At 35.1% G+C, this 16,023-nt stretch overlaps 1 protein-coding gene across 5 annotated transcripts in view; it reads left to right on the top strand.

The window, feature by feature from the left end:
• LOC106879898 (oocyte zinc finger protein XlCOF6) overlaps positions 1 to 10,274 on the top strand; it is a 15,069-nt gene extending 4,795 nt beyond the window's left edge. The window contains exons 2-4 of one of the 5 annotated variants that reach the window (XM_052969642.1): positions 11 to 150; positions 6,148 to 6,303; positions 7,696 to 10,274. In XM_052969642.1, coding sequence (XP_052825602.1) covers positions 7,933 to 9,834 — 1,902 coding nt within the window. In that variant the 5' untranslated portion in view covers positions 11 to 150; positions 6,148 to 6,303; positions 7,696 to 7,932 and the 3' untranslated portion in view covers positions 9,835 to 10,274. Of the gene's footprint in view, positions 1 to 6; positions 151 to 955; positions 1,116 to 6,147; positions 6,304 to 7,695 lie in introns of those variants that run through there. The other 4 variants (XM_052969643.1, XM_052969641.1, XM_014929648.2 and 1 more) reach the window with 4 other exon arrangements.
• The last annotated feature ends 5,749 nt before the right edge of the window (positions 10,275 to 16,023 follow it).

Raw genomic sequence — 16,023 nt, 5'->3', positions numbered from 1 at the left:
GAGGGGTGAGGCAAACAGAGGTGAAGCCAGATCGGAAGTCGGTGACACGCGGTCGAAGGCTAGGACGTGGGGCCAGTGAGAAAACAGCGACGTTACGAGAAAGACGTGTTCTGATTAGGAGCGATCGTGTAACCCGCTGCGGTCGGCAAGGTAAGGTCCAACGCTTCATTCTGTCCTTTTGCTTCTTGTTGTCTTCTTCCTCCATCGCACCACACTACTCTTCCAAAATTTATAACTTTGTAGCTATGTTAAGAATTGTTATTGCACATGGTGTATTGGCAGAATGGTCAGGGCCCACTAAATACCTTGCGGCATTCAGACACGTTCCTTTAGTTCTGAGTTCAAATCCCATCGCAGTCAAGTTCGCTTTCCATCCTTCCAGGATATATAAAGTCCTAGTCAAATACTTGTTCGATATAATCGACTGTTTCCTCCAACAAAATATAAGTGTAGAACTTATTAGAGGTAATCTTAAAGCGGTAAACTGGCAGAATTGTTAGGGTATCGGAAATATTGCCTTGCAGTATTTGTTCAGAGTTCAAATCCCGCTTTATCTTTTCGAGGTCGATAAAATAAAGTACCAGTCAAGTACCGAGGTCGATGGTATCGATGTACATGCAAAATACTTAACCATGTACCGAAATCTGAAGCCATTAAAAAATATAACATGAAAGCAGCGCTATTTATTTCAGCTCTTTACTTTCCGAGTTCAAAACCCGCTGAGGTCCACTTTACCTTTCGTCTTTTGGGAATCAGAATAAAATACCGGTCAAACACTGGAGTCCAACGTTTTGATGTACCCCCTTTCCCCTAAAAATAGCTTGTACCTAAATCAGAAACCCTTATTTGAAGTAATCTTAGATCTATTGAATTGTTAAGTTGAAATATTTTCTTTCTCTATTCTCCTTTCCATCATGGATTGTTTTCGGTGTTCACCGAAAAAATATAAATTATTTCCTTCTTTTAACCGAAGAGTTCTTAATGCCGATTGCAATGAACATCTCATTTAATTACAAAGTATATATATTGACTAACAACGAACGATAAAGTCCAATTATGTAGTCTTTATTTGAGATAGGTGATATTTTTATAAGGAAAAGGGGTAAACAAATGATGTAAGTATTTCGCTGTCTTCATATTTCGTCCGATCTGGGTTGTTTTGCATTGTTTATTTACGTATACACACAGTTCTGCAAAAAGTAGCTGCTAAATTTCCTTAAAATCACATGCTACTATAATGAAAAAGGAAGGATACATTGGAAAATAGAGTCTAGATATATTAGTCTCGAAGAAAACAAAAGAGGACGGTGTAGTCACGGTTGGAACCACTTTAATATATAGATATGGAGCTAAATTACAATATAGGGATTTGTTAGATTTGTGAAATTGACTGCACCATTGAAAAGACGGTGTAGACAAGGTTTGTTTTGGTTCGTATTATAAAGCCGTGATAATAACAAATGTTTCTTTTGTGACGGCATGTTTACCTAACTGGCGACAGTGCGCATATGTAATGAATGATTGATAAATACATGGAATTTTGTGAGACAGCAGCGAAGGGGACGATGCAGTCTCTTATCCTGCGCAACAGACAGTGCACCAGTATTAAATATTAATGTTGATCTATCGTGACCCCGCAATAAAGGATGGAATGCTAACAGACCGGTTCGTCGACGTGCGTCTTCTTCACTTGGATATATTCTAGTTGTTGAGCAGCCCCAGATCATTCCTGATTGAACAGAGATATAATCAAAGACATTCCTACCATGACCATCCGTTTTTTTTTGTTTTGTTTTTTGTTTTATTTATCCAGGACAGTGTGTGCTCATAGGGATTACATTATAGACAATGTGTAAGGCGGTGGGATGTGGTTTGAGAGACAGATTAGCTGCTATGTTTAGCAAATTGAGCAATCATATAACAGCTACTTTCTCATTTAGCAATAAAACTATATCAAGGATATTTGTTTGTACTTGACAATACTTCACAAAAACCGTAGAACGTAGATTCTCGGTATTTTACTCGAAAAGAGGTCTGACGGAAAATAACTAAGGGATATTTATTTTCTGAAGCTTACGTTTGATAGATTCTATCAGAGTAGCCTCCCATGTGTTTTTCTCATTTTTTTTAAAAATTCAAACCTTTTCAGAGGGAGTTTTTGTTTATTGATTGCAGTGCTAGTGATAAGGGTGTGAATTAACAAGTTGTGTCAGAGTATTAATGGGAGAAAAATAGAAACTGATAGAAGGGCGATAAGATGGATTAAGAAAGAAGAAATGCAGTGCTACCTCACGGTATGTATGGGTAGGTTGAGTGGTACATGGAGGAGAGATAAGATGATGGCTTATTTTACTTTTTTATTCAAACCATAATTAGCAAACAAGTGTCATTGGTTACAGGCTTCCAGCAGGCCAAACACTACTTCAGTGCATCACAGAAAGTAACAAGGGGGTATCTACCACTCACTACAGAAGAAATACATCAAGGGATGTCATCGAAGTTTTTCTCAACTCACTATATTACATGTGAGACCAGTGGTTAGAGCATCAGACTCACAATCATGAGGTAGTGAGTTTGATTCCCAAATTGGGCTGTGTGTTGTGTTCCTGAGGAAGACAATTTCAAATTGCTCCAGTTCACTCAGCTGTAGAAATGAGATGTGACGTCACTGGTGCCCAGTTGTATCAGCCTTTGCCTTTCCCTTTTATAACATCGGTGGCATGGTGTGGGGAGGCTGGTAAGCATGGGCAACTGCTGGTCTTCCATAAACAACCATGCCTGGACATGTGCCTTGGGGGAGAACTTTCTAGATGCAATCCCATGGTCAGTCATGACTGAAGAGGGTCTTTACTCTTTGCTATTCTTCTGGGTTTAATAAAATAATTAATAAATTATAAATAATAAAATCAATAAAAGAATTCAGATACTTCTGGGTTTAATAAAAATTACAGTTGTTTAACTCTTTTTATATCAACACATGCTGTTTTAAAGTGATCTAAATTAAAACACACTGTCAAAATTCCATGTTAATTTTTGTTCCAAACATCAGCTCAATAACAATTAAGTTATTCTATTCTGAAATGAGATCTTTCTGGGTTCAATAAAAATTATCAGTTATTTGATGCCAATCTGCTTGAGACCACCCTTCCTGCTCTAAAGTGATTTAAATTAAAACCAACCATCATGTTAATTTATGTTCCATGCACCAGCTTAATGACAATGTTATTTTACTAAATTCATTATTATTTTCAAAATTTGTTGAAAACAAAAACAACATATTTTGACAAATATGATTATGAAAGGATTAACCCTGATTGAGTAGTCCACCTGTGACCTTCCAGTTCTTTTTCAGTCAAAGGGTACTTAAGACTACATTATCCAATGTGTCAATTATTTTCTAAGGCAGTAAGATGCCATTAATGAAAGATTTAGCTGCTGTCTAGCTGATAAGTAGCTCTGTTGTTTCAGAATTACCAATTGTTATTGTTTAGCCCAAATCAGCTCTTATGAGCAGAACTATGATCAAAGTTATTCCAGTCATGACCCACTCATCTTTTACCCCTTTCTCAGTTAACTATAATACAGCAGTTGATCTATAGTTACACTCCAAAAGATAAATTGATTGTGAGTCTACTCTCTGAATGAATAAATTAATATTAAACATTTCTGTTTTGTTAAATATAGTCATCATCACCATTATCATCAGCTTCCCAAACTAGGGAAGGATAAAAGCATGTTGTGACTAGTGATGTGTAAGGATGTCTGATTGTCTGGTAAAGAAAGTAGTATGTGTGTGTGTAGATAGATATCATCAACATCATTATCATATCTATATGTATTTATTCTAGTTGTGAAATTAGCTTCATATGGTGCTTTTTGCCATGAGGATATTGAACTGGGTGATTTTGTTGTTATTTAACAACTCTGGATTCATCCACCTCTCATTCCTAAGATGCTACATACATGTTAGTGTGTGTGTGCATGTATATATATATATATATATATATACGATGAAAGTAAACAAACAAAGTTGAGATGTATTGTAAGATGCAGAAATAAATTTATTTCTCAAACGCGTGATAATGCTATAAATAGCTTGATCAGGATAAATTATCCATATATTGCAGAAAAATACGTTGCCGGCCAGCCATGAGACTTGAACTCACATCTCTGTGATTACATGTCAAGTGTTTTACCATTAAACCAAACTGCCCAGCAACGAATTCTTCTGCAATTTTAGAACTTATAAATTTAGCTTCATAAGACGCTAACATTAAATTCAACTTTACGATGAAAGTAAACAAACAAAGTTTGTTCTCTTTTAGAAGCGTTGAGATGTATTGTAAGAACAACATGCACACACACACACACACATATATATATACATAAAACATGCCCCTCATGTTTTCTGAAGTATGTTATGGACTATATATCTAATAAAGTGTACATGCCTGAATAGCTCAAAAGCAGATTATATACTCAGTTGGGTCAAATTAACTGCATACAGTACCCAAATATCATTCTGCCAGTACTTGTGTACCAAGGCTGATATTCATCTAAAGATTGTTGTTGTGTGTGCAGTTTATTCCAACCTAACTAGGTGCCTCAACTTTAAGTACCTTATTCAACTGAATCTTGTTTATGTTTTATATATATACCAAAGTATCCATTGAAACATGGTGTAGTCTTTGAACCTGTCAGATCCTTTCAAGCCATCCAACCCATCCAGGATGAAACATGAAAGTTGAATGATGATAAGGAGGATGTATATGTGTGTGTAATCATTTTGATGTCCACTTTTCCATGCTTGTATGAGTCAAATAGGTTTCATTGTCACAGATTTTCTATGGTTGGATATCCATCTTGTTGCCAATCCTTACCTATTTCTAAGCAAATTTGCACTTCCCTATGACCAGACATATTTTCACAAAACTGAAAATGAGGAACTCTGGCTTGTATGATAATTATACTCATTTATAACTATCTCATTGCATTTGGAAAGTCGAGCTGTTTATACTAATTTTTCATGCAAAGAACCACAAGTCAATTACTTATGTTATAAGGTCAACTGTAACCAGCATGATACTAGTCTGTGATTTTGTAATCATAACACTGTAAACATTAAATTTCATTTGAAAATGAATAAATGAATTAAATTCATATTGGAAAATAAGTAATATTTTTATGTGCTCTTTGGCAGTAGACAAGTGCACCGCTATATACTTTAGGAGAAAAACCAGGAATTTACTTACTCCTTGCACAATGGTAACCATAAAGAGTGTGCTGTGAATGTGACTTATATATATTCAACAATGATCTGAATTTGACAAACCATATTTCTAAAATAATCAAAAAGACTGAAGGTGCCTTAACATCACTCATTAAGACCTTTGCCAGCTGCTCACCAGCTGTCTATTTGAAGTTGTGTATAGTTATGATACATCTAGTCTGAAATGCCCATCTTGTCCAAAATATTGATTTGCTGGAAGCTATCGAGAGATGTGCAACCAAATGAATACCCTCTGTCATTCACTTACTACATCTTGAATATATTGCTTCTCTGGGCATCAACAATCTAATGCTTTAATATTTTTACAGCTGACTTGGTCTAGCCCTCAAGGTTTTCCACTAGCAATAATTTTGGCCACCCTTTTGAATTCAGCATCTCTAGTGCTTGTGGACATGCTATTAAAATCAAAAAGCAACACAGCACCCATAACTTTCAGGAACATTTTTTCACACTCAGAATTGTTGAAGCATCGGATAAACTATCCACATTTGTTGGTAGCTGTCTGAACAGTGCATCCTTTAAAAATCCCATGCTTCCTAAAATTCACCAACACCACTCCTGATGTGCTTACGCTCCTTTATTCTTTATAACATTTTAAATGTTCAGTTTACTCTAATTTTGTGTTTTATTACATGTACTGAGAATATATTTCTAGCTTTCATTGTCTTTCTTTACTTGACTAATATGTTTGCCCTTTATCCCCTCCTTTAACCCTTTTTGATTAGTTGTAATGCAGCTAAGCATTGTGTACATTAAAGCTTATTATTTGCTTTTCATCCTTTTGGGGTTGATAAAATAAGTACCAGTTGAGCACTGTGGTCAACATAATTATCTAACACTTTCCCACAAAATTTCAGACCATGTGCCTATAGTAGAAAGGATCATCATCAACAACAACAAGCTAGTAGATGCTAATTTAATTAGCAGGAATTTTATCCTGAGATTTAATGACAACAAATCTTTCTTAAGATTCCTGCAGAACACAGAACTGCACTTTTCTGCAAGTCAACAACGTGAGTCTCAATTCCAGTATCTTTCAGTCTTTAAGGTAGCATTTTGAGTGTTGTGTCAAGTGCACCAGTTACTCCACAAATAATTGTTGTCTTAGTCTTCCAGTCTCTTTAGCTGTCTGACAAGATCCTGGCACTTCTCTCTTTTTTTTTTTTTTTTTCAATTTCTTTGGAATCAATACTGTTTTCATAGGGAATTGCAAAGTTTATGATCTTACGCTGTTTATTTTGTCCTATAGGGAAGTTCCATAAGATCGTGTAATTCTCATTCTTCGTCACAGTCTCTGATTCATGTCAATATCACTTCCCTGTTATTTCAAAGCCACACACTTGGCTAACATCCCTATGCACTCTTTTACCTGTAAAGTCATGTCTGTACTTATACTCTTTTGATGCTTGCTTACTGCACTCACTCTAGAGATGACCTACATGTTTGTCTCCTTTCCTGCAGATTCTACATTTGCTGTCTGACTGAGTTTTGTCAGTCTTTACCTTTGTCAGATTCATCCTAATGGCTTGTTCTTGTGCAGCTATAATTAGCACTTTGATCTCTCATTTCAAGTTTTTGTCTATCAGCCATAGCTAGCATTCTTTACTTTCAACACTCTCAGTTTGTTGCATGAATTGGCCATATAACTCCTTTTCTTTCCATCTGCCTGCTCTGTTGTTCTTCCTTCCCTTTTTGAATTCTTCTATTATTTATGTAAGTTTTGGGGGATATCTAGTTGCCAATACTATTTTTTAAATTGTTGTTGTTGTTATAATGCTTAGTGGCATTTCGGCCGTCTTTACATTCTGAGTTCAAATTCTGTCAAGATCAACTTTGCCTTTCGTCCTTTTGGGGTTGATAAATTAAGTACCAGTGAAACATTGAGGTTGATTTAATCAACTAGTCCTTCCCCCAAAATTTCAGGCCTTTTGCATTCAATAGAAAGCATTATTATTATTAGGGTGGCGAACTGGCAGAGTTGTTAGCATGCCAGGCAAAATGCTTAGCAGTATTTCGTCTGTTGCTATGTTCTGAGTTCAAATTCCACCAAGGTTGACTTTGGCTTTCATCCTTTTGGGGTCGATGAAATAAATACCAGTCAAGTGCTGGGGGTCAATGTAATCGACTAACCCCCCCCCCATAAAAAAAATAATTTCAAGCCTTGTGCCTATAGTAGAAAGGATTATTATTATTATTATTCAGTAGTTTTATTTTTATAGCATGCTTTCACTTCACTACTAAGCGCAGCGCTCTGTGTGCCTTGGGTATGTGCTGTGGTTTGCTGTGATGCTCTTATGAGTAGGATGTGTGCAGTGCCAAGTAGTGCAATTTTCTGTATGCTATATATACTTGTAGGTGTATTATTATTATTATTATTATTATTATTATTATTATTATATTTTCAGAATTCGAATGCAGTAGCAGTTGAGACATATCAGCTATGCAGATGATGGAATAATGTCATTAAATGAAGCAATTTTATCCAATAAATTGGTGATTTTAAAACCAAAATAGTTTTATCCAAATGACATCAAATAATAGCAAAGTTTTTGATACACTATGACACTATGCGTATACACATTTCATGCGTATAACATTCACCTCTTGAAATTCAAAATTCTGTCTCTCGCTGGTATACTGTCATGATGGAGACAAATACATTGAGTGTGGCTGCTAATATTTCTCAAGATAAACAGGATGAAAATAAAGTAATAAGTCCCAAAACAAAAGAGTTAACAGACAGCAAAAAGATGACATCTACAAGAAAACACAAAATAAAGCGAATATGCTGTGAGTTATGTGAAAAGAAGTTTTGTAAAAAATCTGAACTACTGATACATATGCGATCTCATACAGGAGAGAAGCCATTTCAATGTGAGATATGTGATAAACGATATTCAAGGAAATCAGTACTTAGGGTACACAATAAAACACACTCTGGAGAAAAACCTTTTCCTTGTGAAATATGTAAGAAATGTTTTCCAACTTGTTCACATTTGAAAAGACACATGATGACACATACAGGTGAAAAACCTTTCTCTTGTAAGTTATGTGACAAGCAATTTTCCAGTAGTTTTGTACTGAAAAGACACATTAGGACACACACTGGGGAAAAACCTTTTCTTTGTTTAATATGTGGGAAATGCTTTTCTGAGAAATTTGAAATGAAGATCCACACAAGAACACATACAGGAGAGAAACCTTTTCCTTGTCAGATGTGTGGTAAAAGTTTTACAACAAACTATAAGTTAAACTTGCATATAAAAGTGCACACTGGGGAAAAATCATTTCAGTGCAAGCTTTGCGGAAAAGGACTGTCCACAAAATCAGAACTAAGGTTACACATACAAATTCATAGTGGTAAGAAGTCATATAACTGTGAGGTGTGCAATAAAAGTTTTTACACAGTATATAAATTAGATGTACATAGGAAAATACATACTGGTGAGAAAGAATTTCACTGTGAAATATGTGGAAGAGGTTTCTCAACAAATTACAATCTCAATCTTCATACACGAACACACACTGGAGAAAAACCTTATCACTGTCTTACTTGCGACAAAAACTTTTCTTCTAAATCTGTACTAAGGTTACATACAAGAAAACACACTGGAGAAAAACTATCTTATTGTGATATATGTAATAAAGGATTCTCTGCTAGCCAAAACCTCAAATTACATAAACGAACTCACACTGGAGAAAAACCATTTTCTTGTGAGATTTGTGGGAAAAGCTTCTCTATAAGTTCGCATTTACAGGTGCATACAAGAACTCACACAGGAGAGAAACCATATCGCTGTGAAATATGTGGCAAAAGCTTTTCCACCAGTTGTAATTTAAACTTACACACTCAAACACATACGGGGGAGAAACCATTTCAATGCAAAATCTGTTGCAAAAATTTCACTAGAAGTTCTGTTCTGAAGTTACACAACAGATTGCACACTGGAGAAAAACCATACCAATGTGATATATGCAGCCGAAAGTTTTCTACAAAATATAATTTACTTATACATAAAAAAAGACATGAGAAGAGCAAGAAAGAAATTCAGTGTCAGATATGTAATAAAAAATTCCTTACAACTTCTGATTTAAAAGTTCATACAATAGCTCATCTGGAAGAGAATTCATGCCACTGTATCATTTGTAGTAAGACTTTTACAACTAGTTATGAGTTAGATTTGCATCAAAACAACCATAATAATGAAAAACCATTTGCTTGTGAAATATGTAGGAAATCTTTTTTTGTTTTAAGTGAACTTAAAAAACATACTTATATGCATGCTGGAATAAAACCCTTTCGCTGTGAAACATGTGGGAAAACTTTCCTGAAGGCATCTGATCTAAAGGTTCATGTTAGAACACATACAGGGGAGAAACCATTTTGTTGTCAAATATGTGGGAAATATTTTTCTCGAAGCTCTAGTTTGAATTGTCATAAAAGAACACACACAGGGGAGAAACCATTTCACTGTCAAATATGTGGAAAATGTTTTTCTCAAAGTACTGGGTTAAACAGACATATAAAAATACACACAGGTTGAAGTGAAGTGATGTGCATATAATTAAAATAGTCACTTAATTCAGCTATTCTCATCAATTCCCTGCTTCTGGTATTTTCTTTTTCTTTTTTCAAAAGCTTACCTTTAGCTTCAAAGATATTTCTTATAAAGATATAATGGTTTAGTTTTGAATAGGACAGAAACATCTTTCTTTTAGAAAACAAAAAGAAGTTCTATAATCAAACCCAACTTAAAACTAAGTACAAATTGGTGAACAAGAAAGCTGAAGACAATCAGAAGTCAAACTGACTGAAACATTATATAAATTGTAAAATACAGATAAATATAATTGTGATTAAACATTAAGTTTACTTAATGAATGTAACAAATGCTAAAATTTTATTTTGATGCTGTTGGAATATTTTTTTTAAGTAATGTTTTGCTATAAGATTTATATGTATTAAAAGTGATAACCTAGAAAATATTTTTTTGTACATTTTTCTAACACATATGTGTTATTTTGTCTTTGTCTTTATTTATAATGACTAAGAACTCATCTTGTGAACTCTTCTTTTATTTACTTTTACTTGTTTCTACCAGAATCTGTGGCCATGCTGGTGCAGTTGTGTTTTTCTTTTTTTTTTTTCTTAATGTTTAATATCTCATTTTCTAATCATTTTGTTGTTTCTTTATCGTTTGCTATCTTTTAGTAGAGAATATATTCCTTCTGATACCTTATTTATATATTCCATCAAAGCAGCACACTGGCCAATGCATCATCATCTTCTTCAAAATCATCCTCATCATTATTTAACTCTTTAGCATTCAAATTTTTTTGTCAAATGTGATGCTTATTTATTTACATTGTTTTGAATTAGTCACACATTATGTTGTAGTTTCAAGATTTCAATGGTGTTTTATTCTTTTACTTGTTTCAGTCATTTGACTGCAGCCATGCTGGAGCACCGCCTTTAGTCAAACAAATCAACCCCAGGACTTAATCTTTGTAAGCCTAGTACTTATTCTATCGGTTTCGTTTGCTGAACCACTAAGTTATGGGGATGTAAACACACCAGCTTTGGTTGTCAAGCGATGTTGGGGGGACAAACATACACAAACACATACATATATATATGTACGATGGGCTTTTTTCAGTTTCCATCTACCAAATCCACTCACAAGGCTTTGGTCAACCCAAGGCTATAGTAGAAGACACTTGCCCAATGTGCCATGCAGTGAAACTGAACCCGGAACCATGTGGTTGGTAAGCAAGCTACATACCACACAGCCACTCCTGTGTTTATATATTTTTAGAATGACATTGTAGAATACTTGTGCAAGGCCAGATCTGACCAGTTTGAACATAAAACAGGTAGAATATTTTGGCTGGATATGGCTGGTTTAAATATTAAAGGGTTAAAATCTGTTTTCCATGCTGGCATGGGTGGGCTGGTTGGTTGAATAGAATCTGACAAGCCAGAGGGTTGCATTGAATTCCAATGTCTTCTTTGGCATGCTTTCTACAGCTGCCCTTCCTAATACCAATCGCTATATAGGGTGTACAGGGTGCTTTTTTTTATGGTAACCAGTATTGGTGTGGTCACCAAGTATCTAGCAAGATAAGACCTCTTGACTGAGTGGAGGGTGTAGTATTGAGACGGTGGCATTATGCAAAGTGTTGAGAGACTAAAGTATGATAGAGGGACAGGAACAGGTGTCTTGCTGTATAAGAGATACATGGCCATCCAAGCAGGAAAGGGAGAAATGATGACAAGGTGTCGGAGTGTTCCCTCAAGGTACAAGAAGATGACTGTAACAGTTTAGGGACAGAGGATCAGGAAGAGTGGATGGGTACATAAGTTCTTGAGTGTGTGTAAGAGTGACAGATGGTTAGAAGTGAATGTAATGAACATGAATGGAAGCCTGGTCATTGGTGAATATCAGTTTATAGGGGAAAAGGTGAAGGAAATAGGAGTGGATCACAGAGGAGGTGATAGGTAATACGTCTTTATGTCTTATTATCCTCACTATTAACAAAATGCCAACAACCAATGTTGTGCCTTGATTGTACAGTATAGCCTTTTATTTTTTTTAATTTACATATTACTATTCTTATTTTAGTATTATACTATTATTTACATCTGCTGCTTGTTTATTCATACATTAACTATTTTGATACCAACCAACCTATTATACAAGCTTCCTGCTTTAAAGTAACCAATATTTAAACCTATCAAAATTTCTTGTTAATTTATGTTCCAAAGTCCAGCTTAATACTGACAGTTATTTTACTAAATTCTTCATGATTTCAAAAATTAATTGAAACAAGACAGTAGCTGGTGTCCAAAAATAGCACCCAGTATGCTGGGTTAGGAAGGGCATCTAGCTATAGAACCCATGCCAAAGAAGGCACTGGAGTTCAATGCAGTCCTCTGATGCATCAGAAAGCATCAAACTATCCAACCCATGCCAGCATGGAAGACAGACATTAAATGCTGATGATGATGAAAAGCTGTGTATTTTATCAGAAATATGGTAACAAAACAGCTAATGCCAATAAATCATCAATTGCTTGAACTTTCAGTGATCAAAAGTATTCATCAACATTATTTCAGTCCTATTGATTTCTTTATGATGAAGAGACAATCAATTATGACTCCTCACCCACTTATTACTAGCTTTGAACTCAGAATGTAAACTTGCACAGCACAAGGGATTTTGTTTGATGTTCTAATGATTCTGCTAATCTACTACCATATTAGTGTTATATATGAAGTTTACATTTGTAACTTTGTATTTGAATAGTTCATTCTATTAATCTGTAATGATTATAATTGAAACAGAGATTTAAATAGTTAATTCTGTTTGTCATTAATAATTACGATTCAAATAGTAATTTAAATAGATAATTCAATTCAGCTATAATAATTATAATTAAAACATTGATTACATCTAAATGAAAGATTAATTTGTTTGGTACAGGCATAGTTGTCTGATTAAGAAGTTTGCTTCCCAACCTTGTGGCTCTGACCTCAGTGCTATTGTGTGGGACCTTGAGAAATTGTCTTTTACTGTAGCCTCAGGTCAACCAAAGACTTGTGTGTAGGTTAAGCAAACAGAAACTGAAAAGCCCATCACATATATGTGTGTATGGGTATATGTTAGTATTTGTATCCCCTGTTCTTGACTTCATTTGATATTTGTAAATGAGTATTACTATCATAAAAGCAGCATTGTTCATTTGCAGTCTTCCAAGACAACATACATATCTGGAAAATGTTATCTTGCTTGGAAACAGGTGTGGTTTAGTGACAGAGAGGGCATCTAGCCATTGGAAGTTTGCCTCAACAAATTTTATCTGACCCATGCAAACATTGAAAAGTAAATGTTAAAATGATGATATATATGTGTGTATTTGATGAGCATATATATATGTGTGTGTGTGTGTATGAGTATGCATATACCTATGCATTTGAGAACATGCACTCATAAACATGTATTGTACAATAATGTTTTTGCATGTAAGCATGAATATGTCTATATTATATATGAATGTATAGTTTTGCGAGTGCATACATGTACATTAAAATGTATGTATACATATATGCACGTGTATGGATGTGTCAGGTGAGTGTACTATCTGTATGCTATGTGTAGATTCTGGTATTTATGCCTTAGTATGCAGGTGTATAGGTATCTAATTACCTCCTCTTGAGACCGCCTACCCTGTCACATACTGTCATAAGCTATAAAAGTTTTCAGACAGTTATTGAACTGAAGGATGCCTTCCTTCACCAGAAGTTTTATGCACAGACGGCACCTAGTTAAAGCATATTAAAACACTCAACATTAACACACCTCGTTATCGGATTAAAGGGACATAACCTAGATTCCATAAACCGAATTATTCCTCTTACCTTTAACGTTTTAACTTTTTGTCCCTTTTTGTGGTTTTACCTTTTTTTTTTTTTGCATTTTCTCAGAGTAACGTTGTTATTTGAGCCTGAACGATCACCATATCATACCTGAGCATGAAACTTGAAGTAGTACCCACTTAACTCCTGCATTCATTAAATATTTGTCTCTTGCTAGATTTAACTACTATTTCACTGACCCTATCAAGAAAATCTGTGTGTGCATATATATCCAGCTTTGCAAGCATGGTGTAACAAGTTTAGAAAGTATAATGTGTATGCACACAACTTGGTCTTTCCCTTAATGGCCTTGTTATATGTATATAACTATTTTTATTCTTTCTCACTTCCCCTTCTCCCATCTAAACAACTGGGTTCCTCCCGACGGGCCCATTTCCCCCCACACACACACACGTTTACCATCATCCACACACCTATCTTTGTTTTATCCAAATCATACACTCTTCCACACAACATTTAAACCCGTACCACATCTCTATATAACTCAATTCTCCCATCCCATTCCTATTTACCGTATCATGTTAAAAATAGTGAAATTATTAGGGTGTTTGGAAAGTAATTGCGTTTTTTCACCACTATGATATATGAATCAACTAATCACGGAAGAGCCAAGGTTGAATAGGTGGGAACTGTCTAGAAATAGGATGTCATCTTTTCTATCCACCAGTATGTCATGGTTATTTCAGTAATTAATCCCAAGGAGGATAATAACTTTATGAAACAACATATTTATCATTGCTTACTGTATGAGTTTTTTGAAAGAAAAATACCACTACAGAAGCAATGAAAATCATTTGTGAAGTGTATCCAGATACAGTGAAAGCTTACTCGTGTCAGCTATGGTTTAAAGATGGCAATTGTAACATATCTGACAAGCCATGCTCTGGAAGACAACCCACTCTGAATGACAACCTTTTGAATGAGACTATTGTATTAGATCCATGTCAAAGCACCAGAGATTTGGCACAAAAATTTAATGTCATCTTCAACTATCCACAAACATCTCAAGTAAATTGGGAAAACATGCAAAGAAAGAATTTGGGTTCTACATGAGCTTATTCTTGAGAACTGAACATAACATCCCACTATCTGCAGCAGTCTTCTAATCAGGAATAACAACCTGTCATTTCTGCAGTGCATTGTTACAGGTGATGAAAAATGGGTTTGCATCACAACAGAAAACAAAAAAGACAATGGTTATCACATAATGAGAGGCCAGTGCCAACACCAAAACCAGAACTCTATCCACAAAATCCTTGCTCTGTGTTTGGTAGAACATGAAAGGTATCGTCTATTATGAGCTACTGAAACATAAGAGGACCAGCAATGCAGATGTCTATTGCCAAGAACTTGATTGTGTAAATAAAAAATTACATCGAAAGTGGCCAGCTTTGGTAAACAGAAAAGATGTTATTCTGCAGTACAACAATGCACTGTCACACTCTTCAAAACAAACCCAAGAAAAAATAAGATTATTAGGATGGGAAGTTCTTCCACATCCTTCATGCTCACCTGACTTAGCACCTACAGATTTCCATCTGTTCCAATCACTAGAACATTTTATAAGAGGCAAAACATTCAGAAACAGAGGAAGTTGAAAACAGTCTTTTAGACATTTTTCAGGAAAAGAAATGGGTTTCTTTGAATGTGGCATAAAAAAAGTTACTTTCCTATTGGGCTGTAATCATTGAAAACTATGATGAATACATTCTTGATTAAAACTGTTCAGATAAACATAGTTTGCATTCATTTTTATATCCTTTCTGGTAAAATGTAATTAATTTCCTTACACCCTAATAGGACCTGTTACTACAAGTCATAGTATATCACCATTTCTTACTGCCAGTCACAACTTCTTCTCATCTGAACTACTCACAAATAACATCCATCCATCACTTTTATTGTTCCTCCTCCCACTCATATTTATCATTGATCTCTGGCTATCATTCACTGCATTCCCCCACTATATATATTTAACCACCTCCACTCCATCATTATATCCATCTCTCACTCATACAGCATTACCTACTCCCAGTGATTCTTTTGTATCCATGATCTCTTCTTCTCACCTTCCGTGACATGTCTAGGAAGGTGAGGTCACCTTAAATGCATGCAGTTCCTCATTACCATATAGACATACTGCTCCCTGTAGCACCATTCTAGTCACCCAAATAAAATATGAGGTAGCTGTGAATCTTCTCCACAACAAATCTAGTCTTCATTCATCCAGTTATGCATTAACTTCTCAACAACTCATATAAAGTAATTACTCCATCCCCTTTCCTCCCTCTCACAT

The sequence above is a fragment of the Octopus bimaculoides genome, chromosome 7 (genome assembly GCF_001194135.2).
Source record: "Octopus bimaculoides isolate UCB-OBI-ISO-001 chromosome 7, ASM119413v2, whole genome shotgun sequence".
Classification (NCBI taxonomy): Eukaryota; Metazoa; Mollusca; class Cephalopoda; order Octopoda; family Octopodidae; genus Octopus; species Octopus bimaculoides.
Note: the sequence above shows the minus strand (reverse complement) of the source record. Positions and strands in the feature narration are given on the sequence as shown.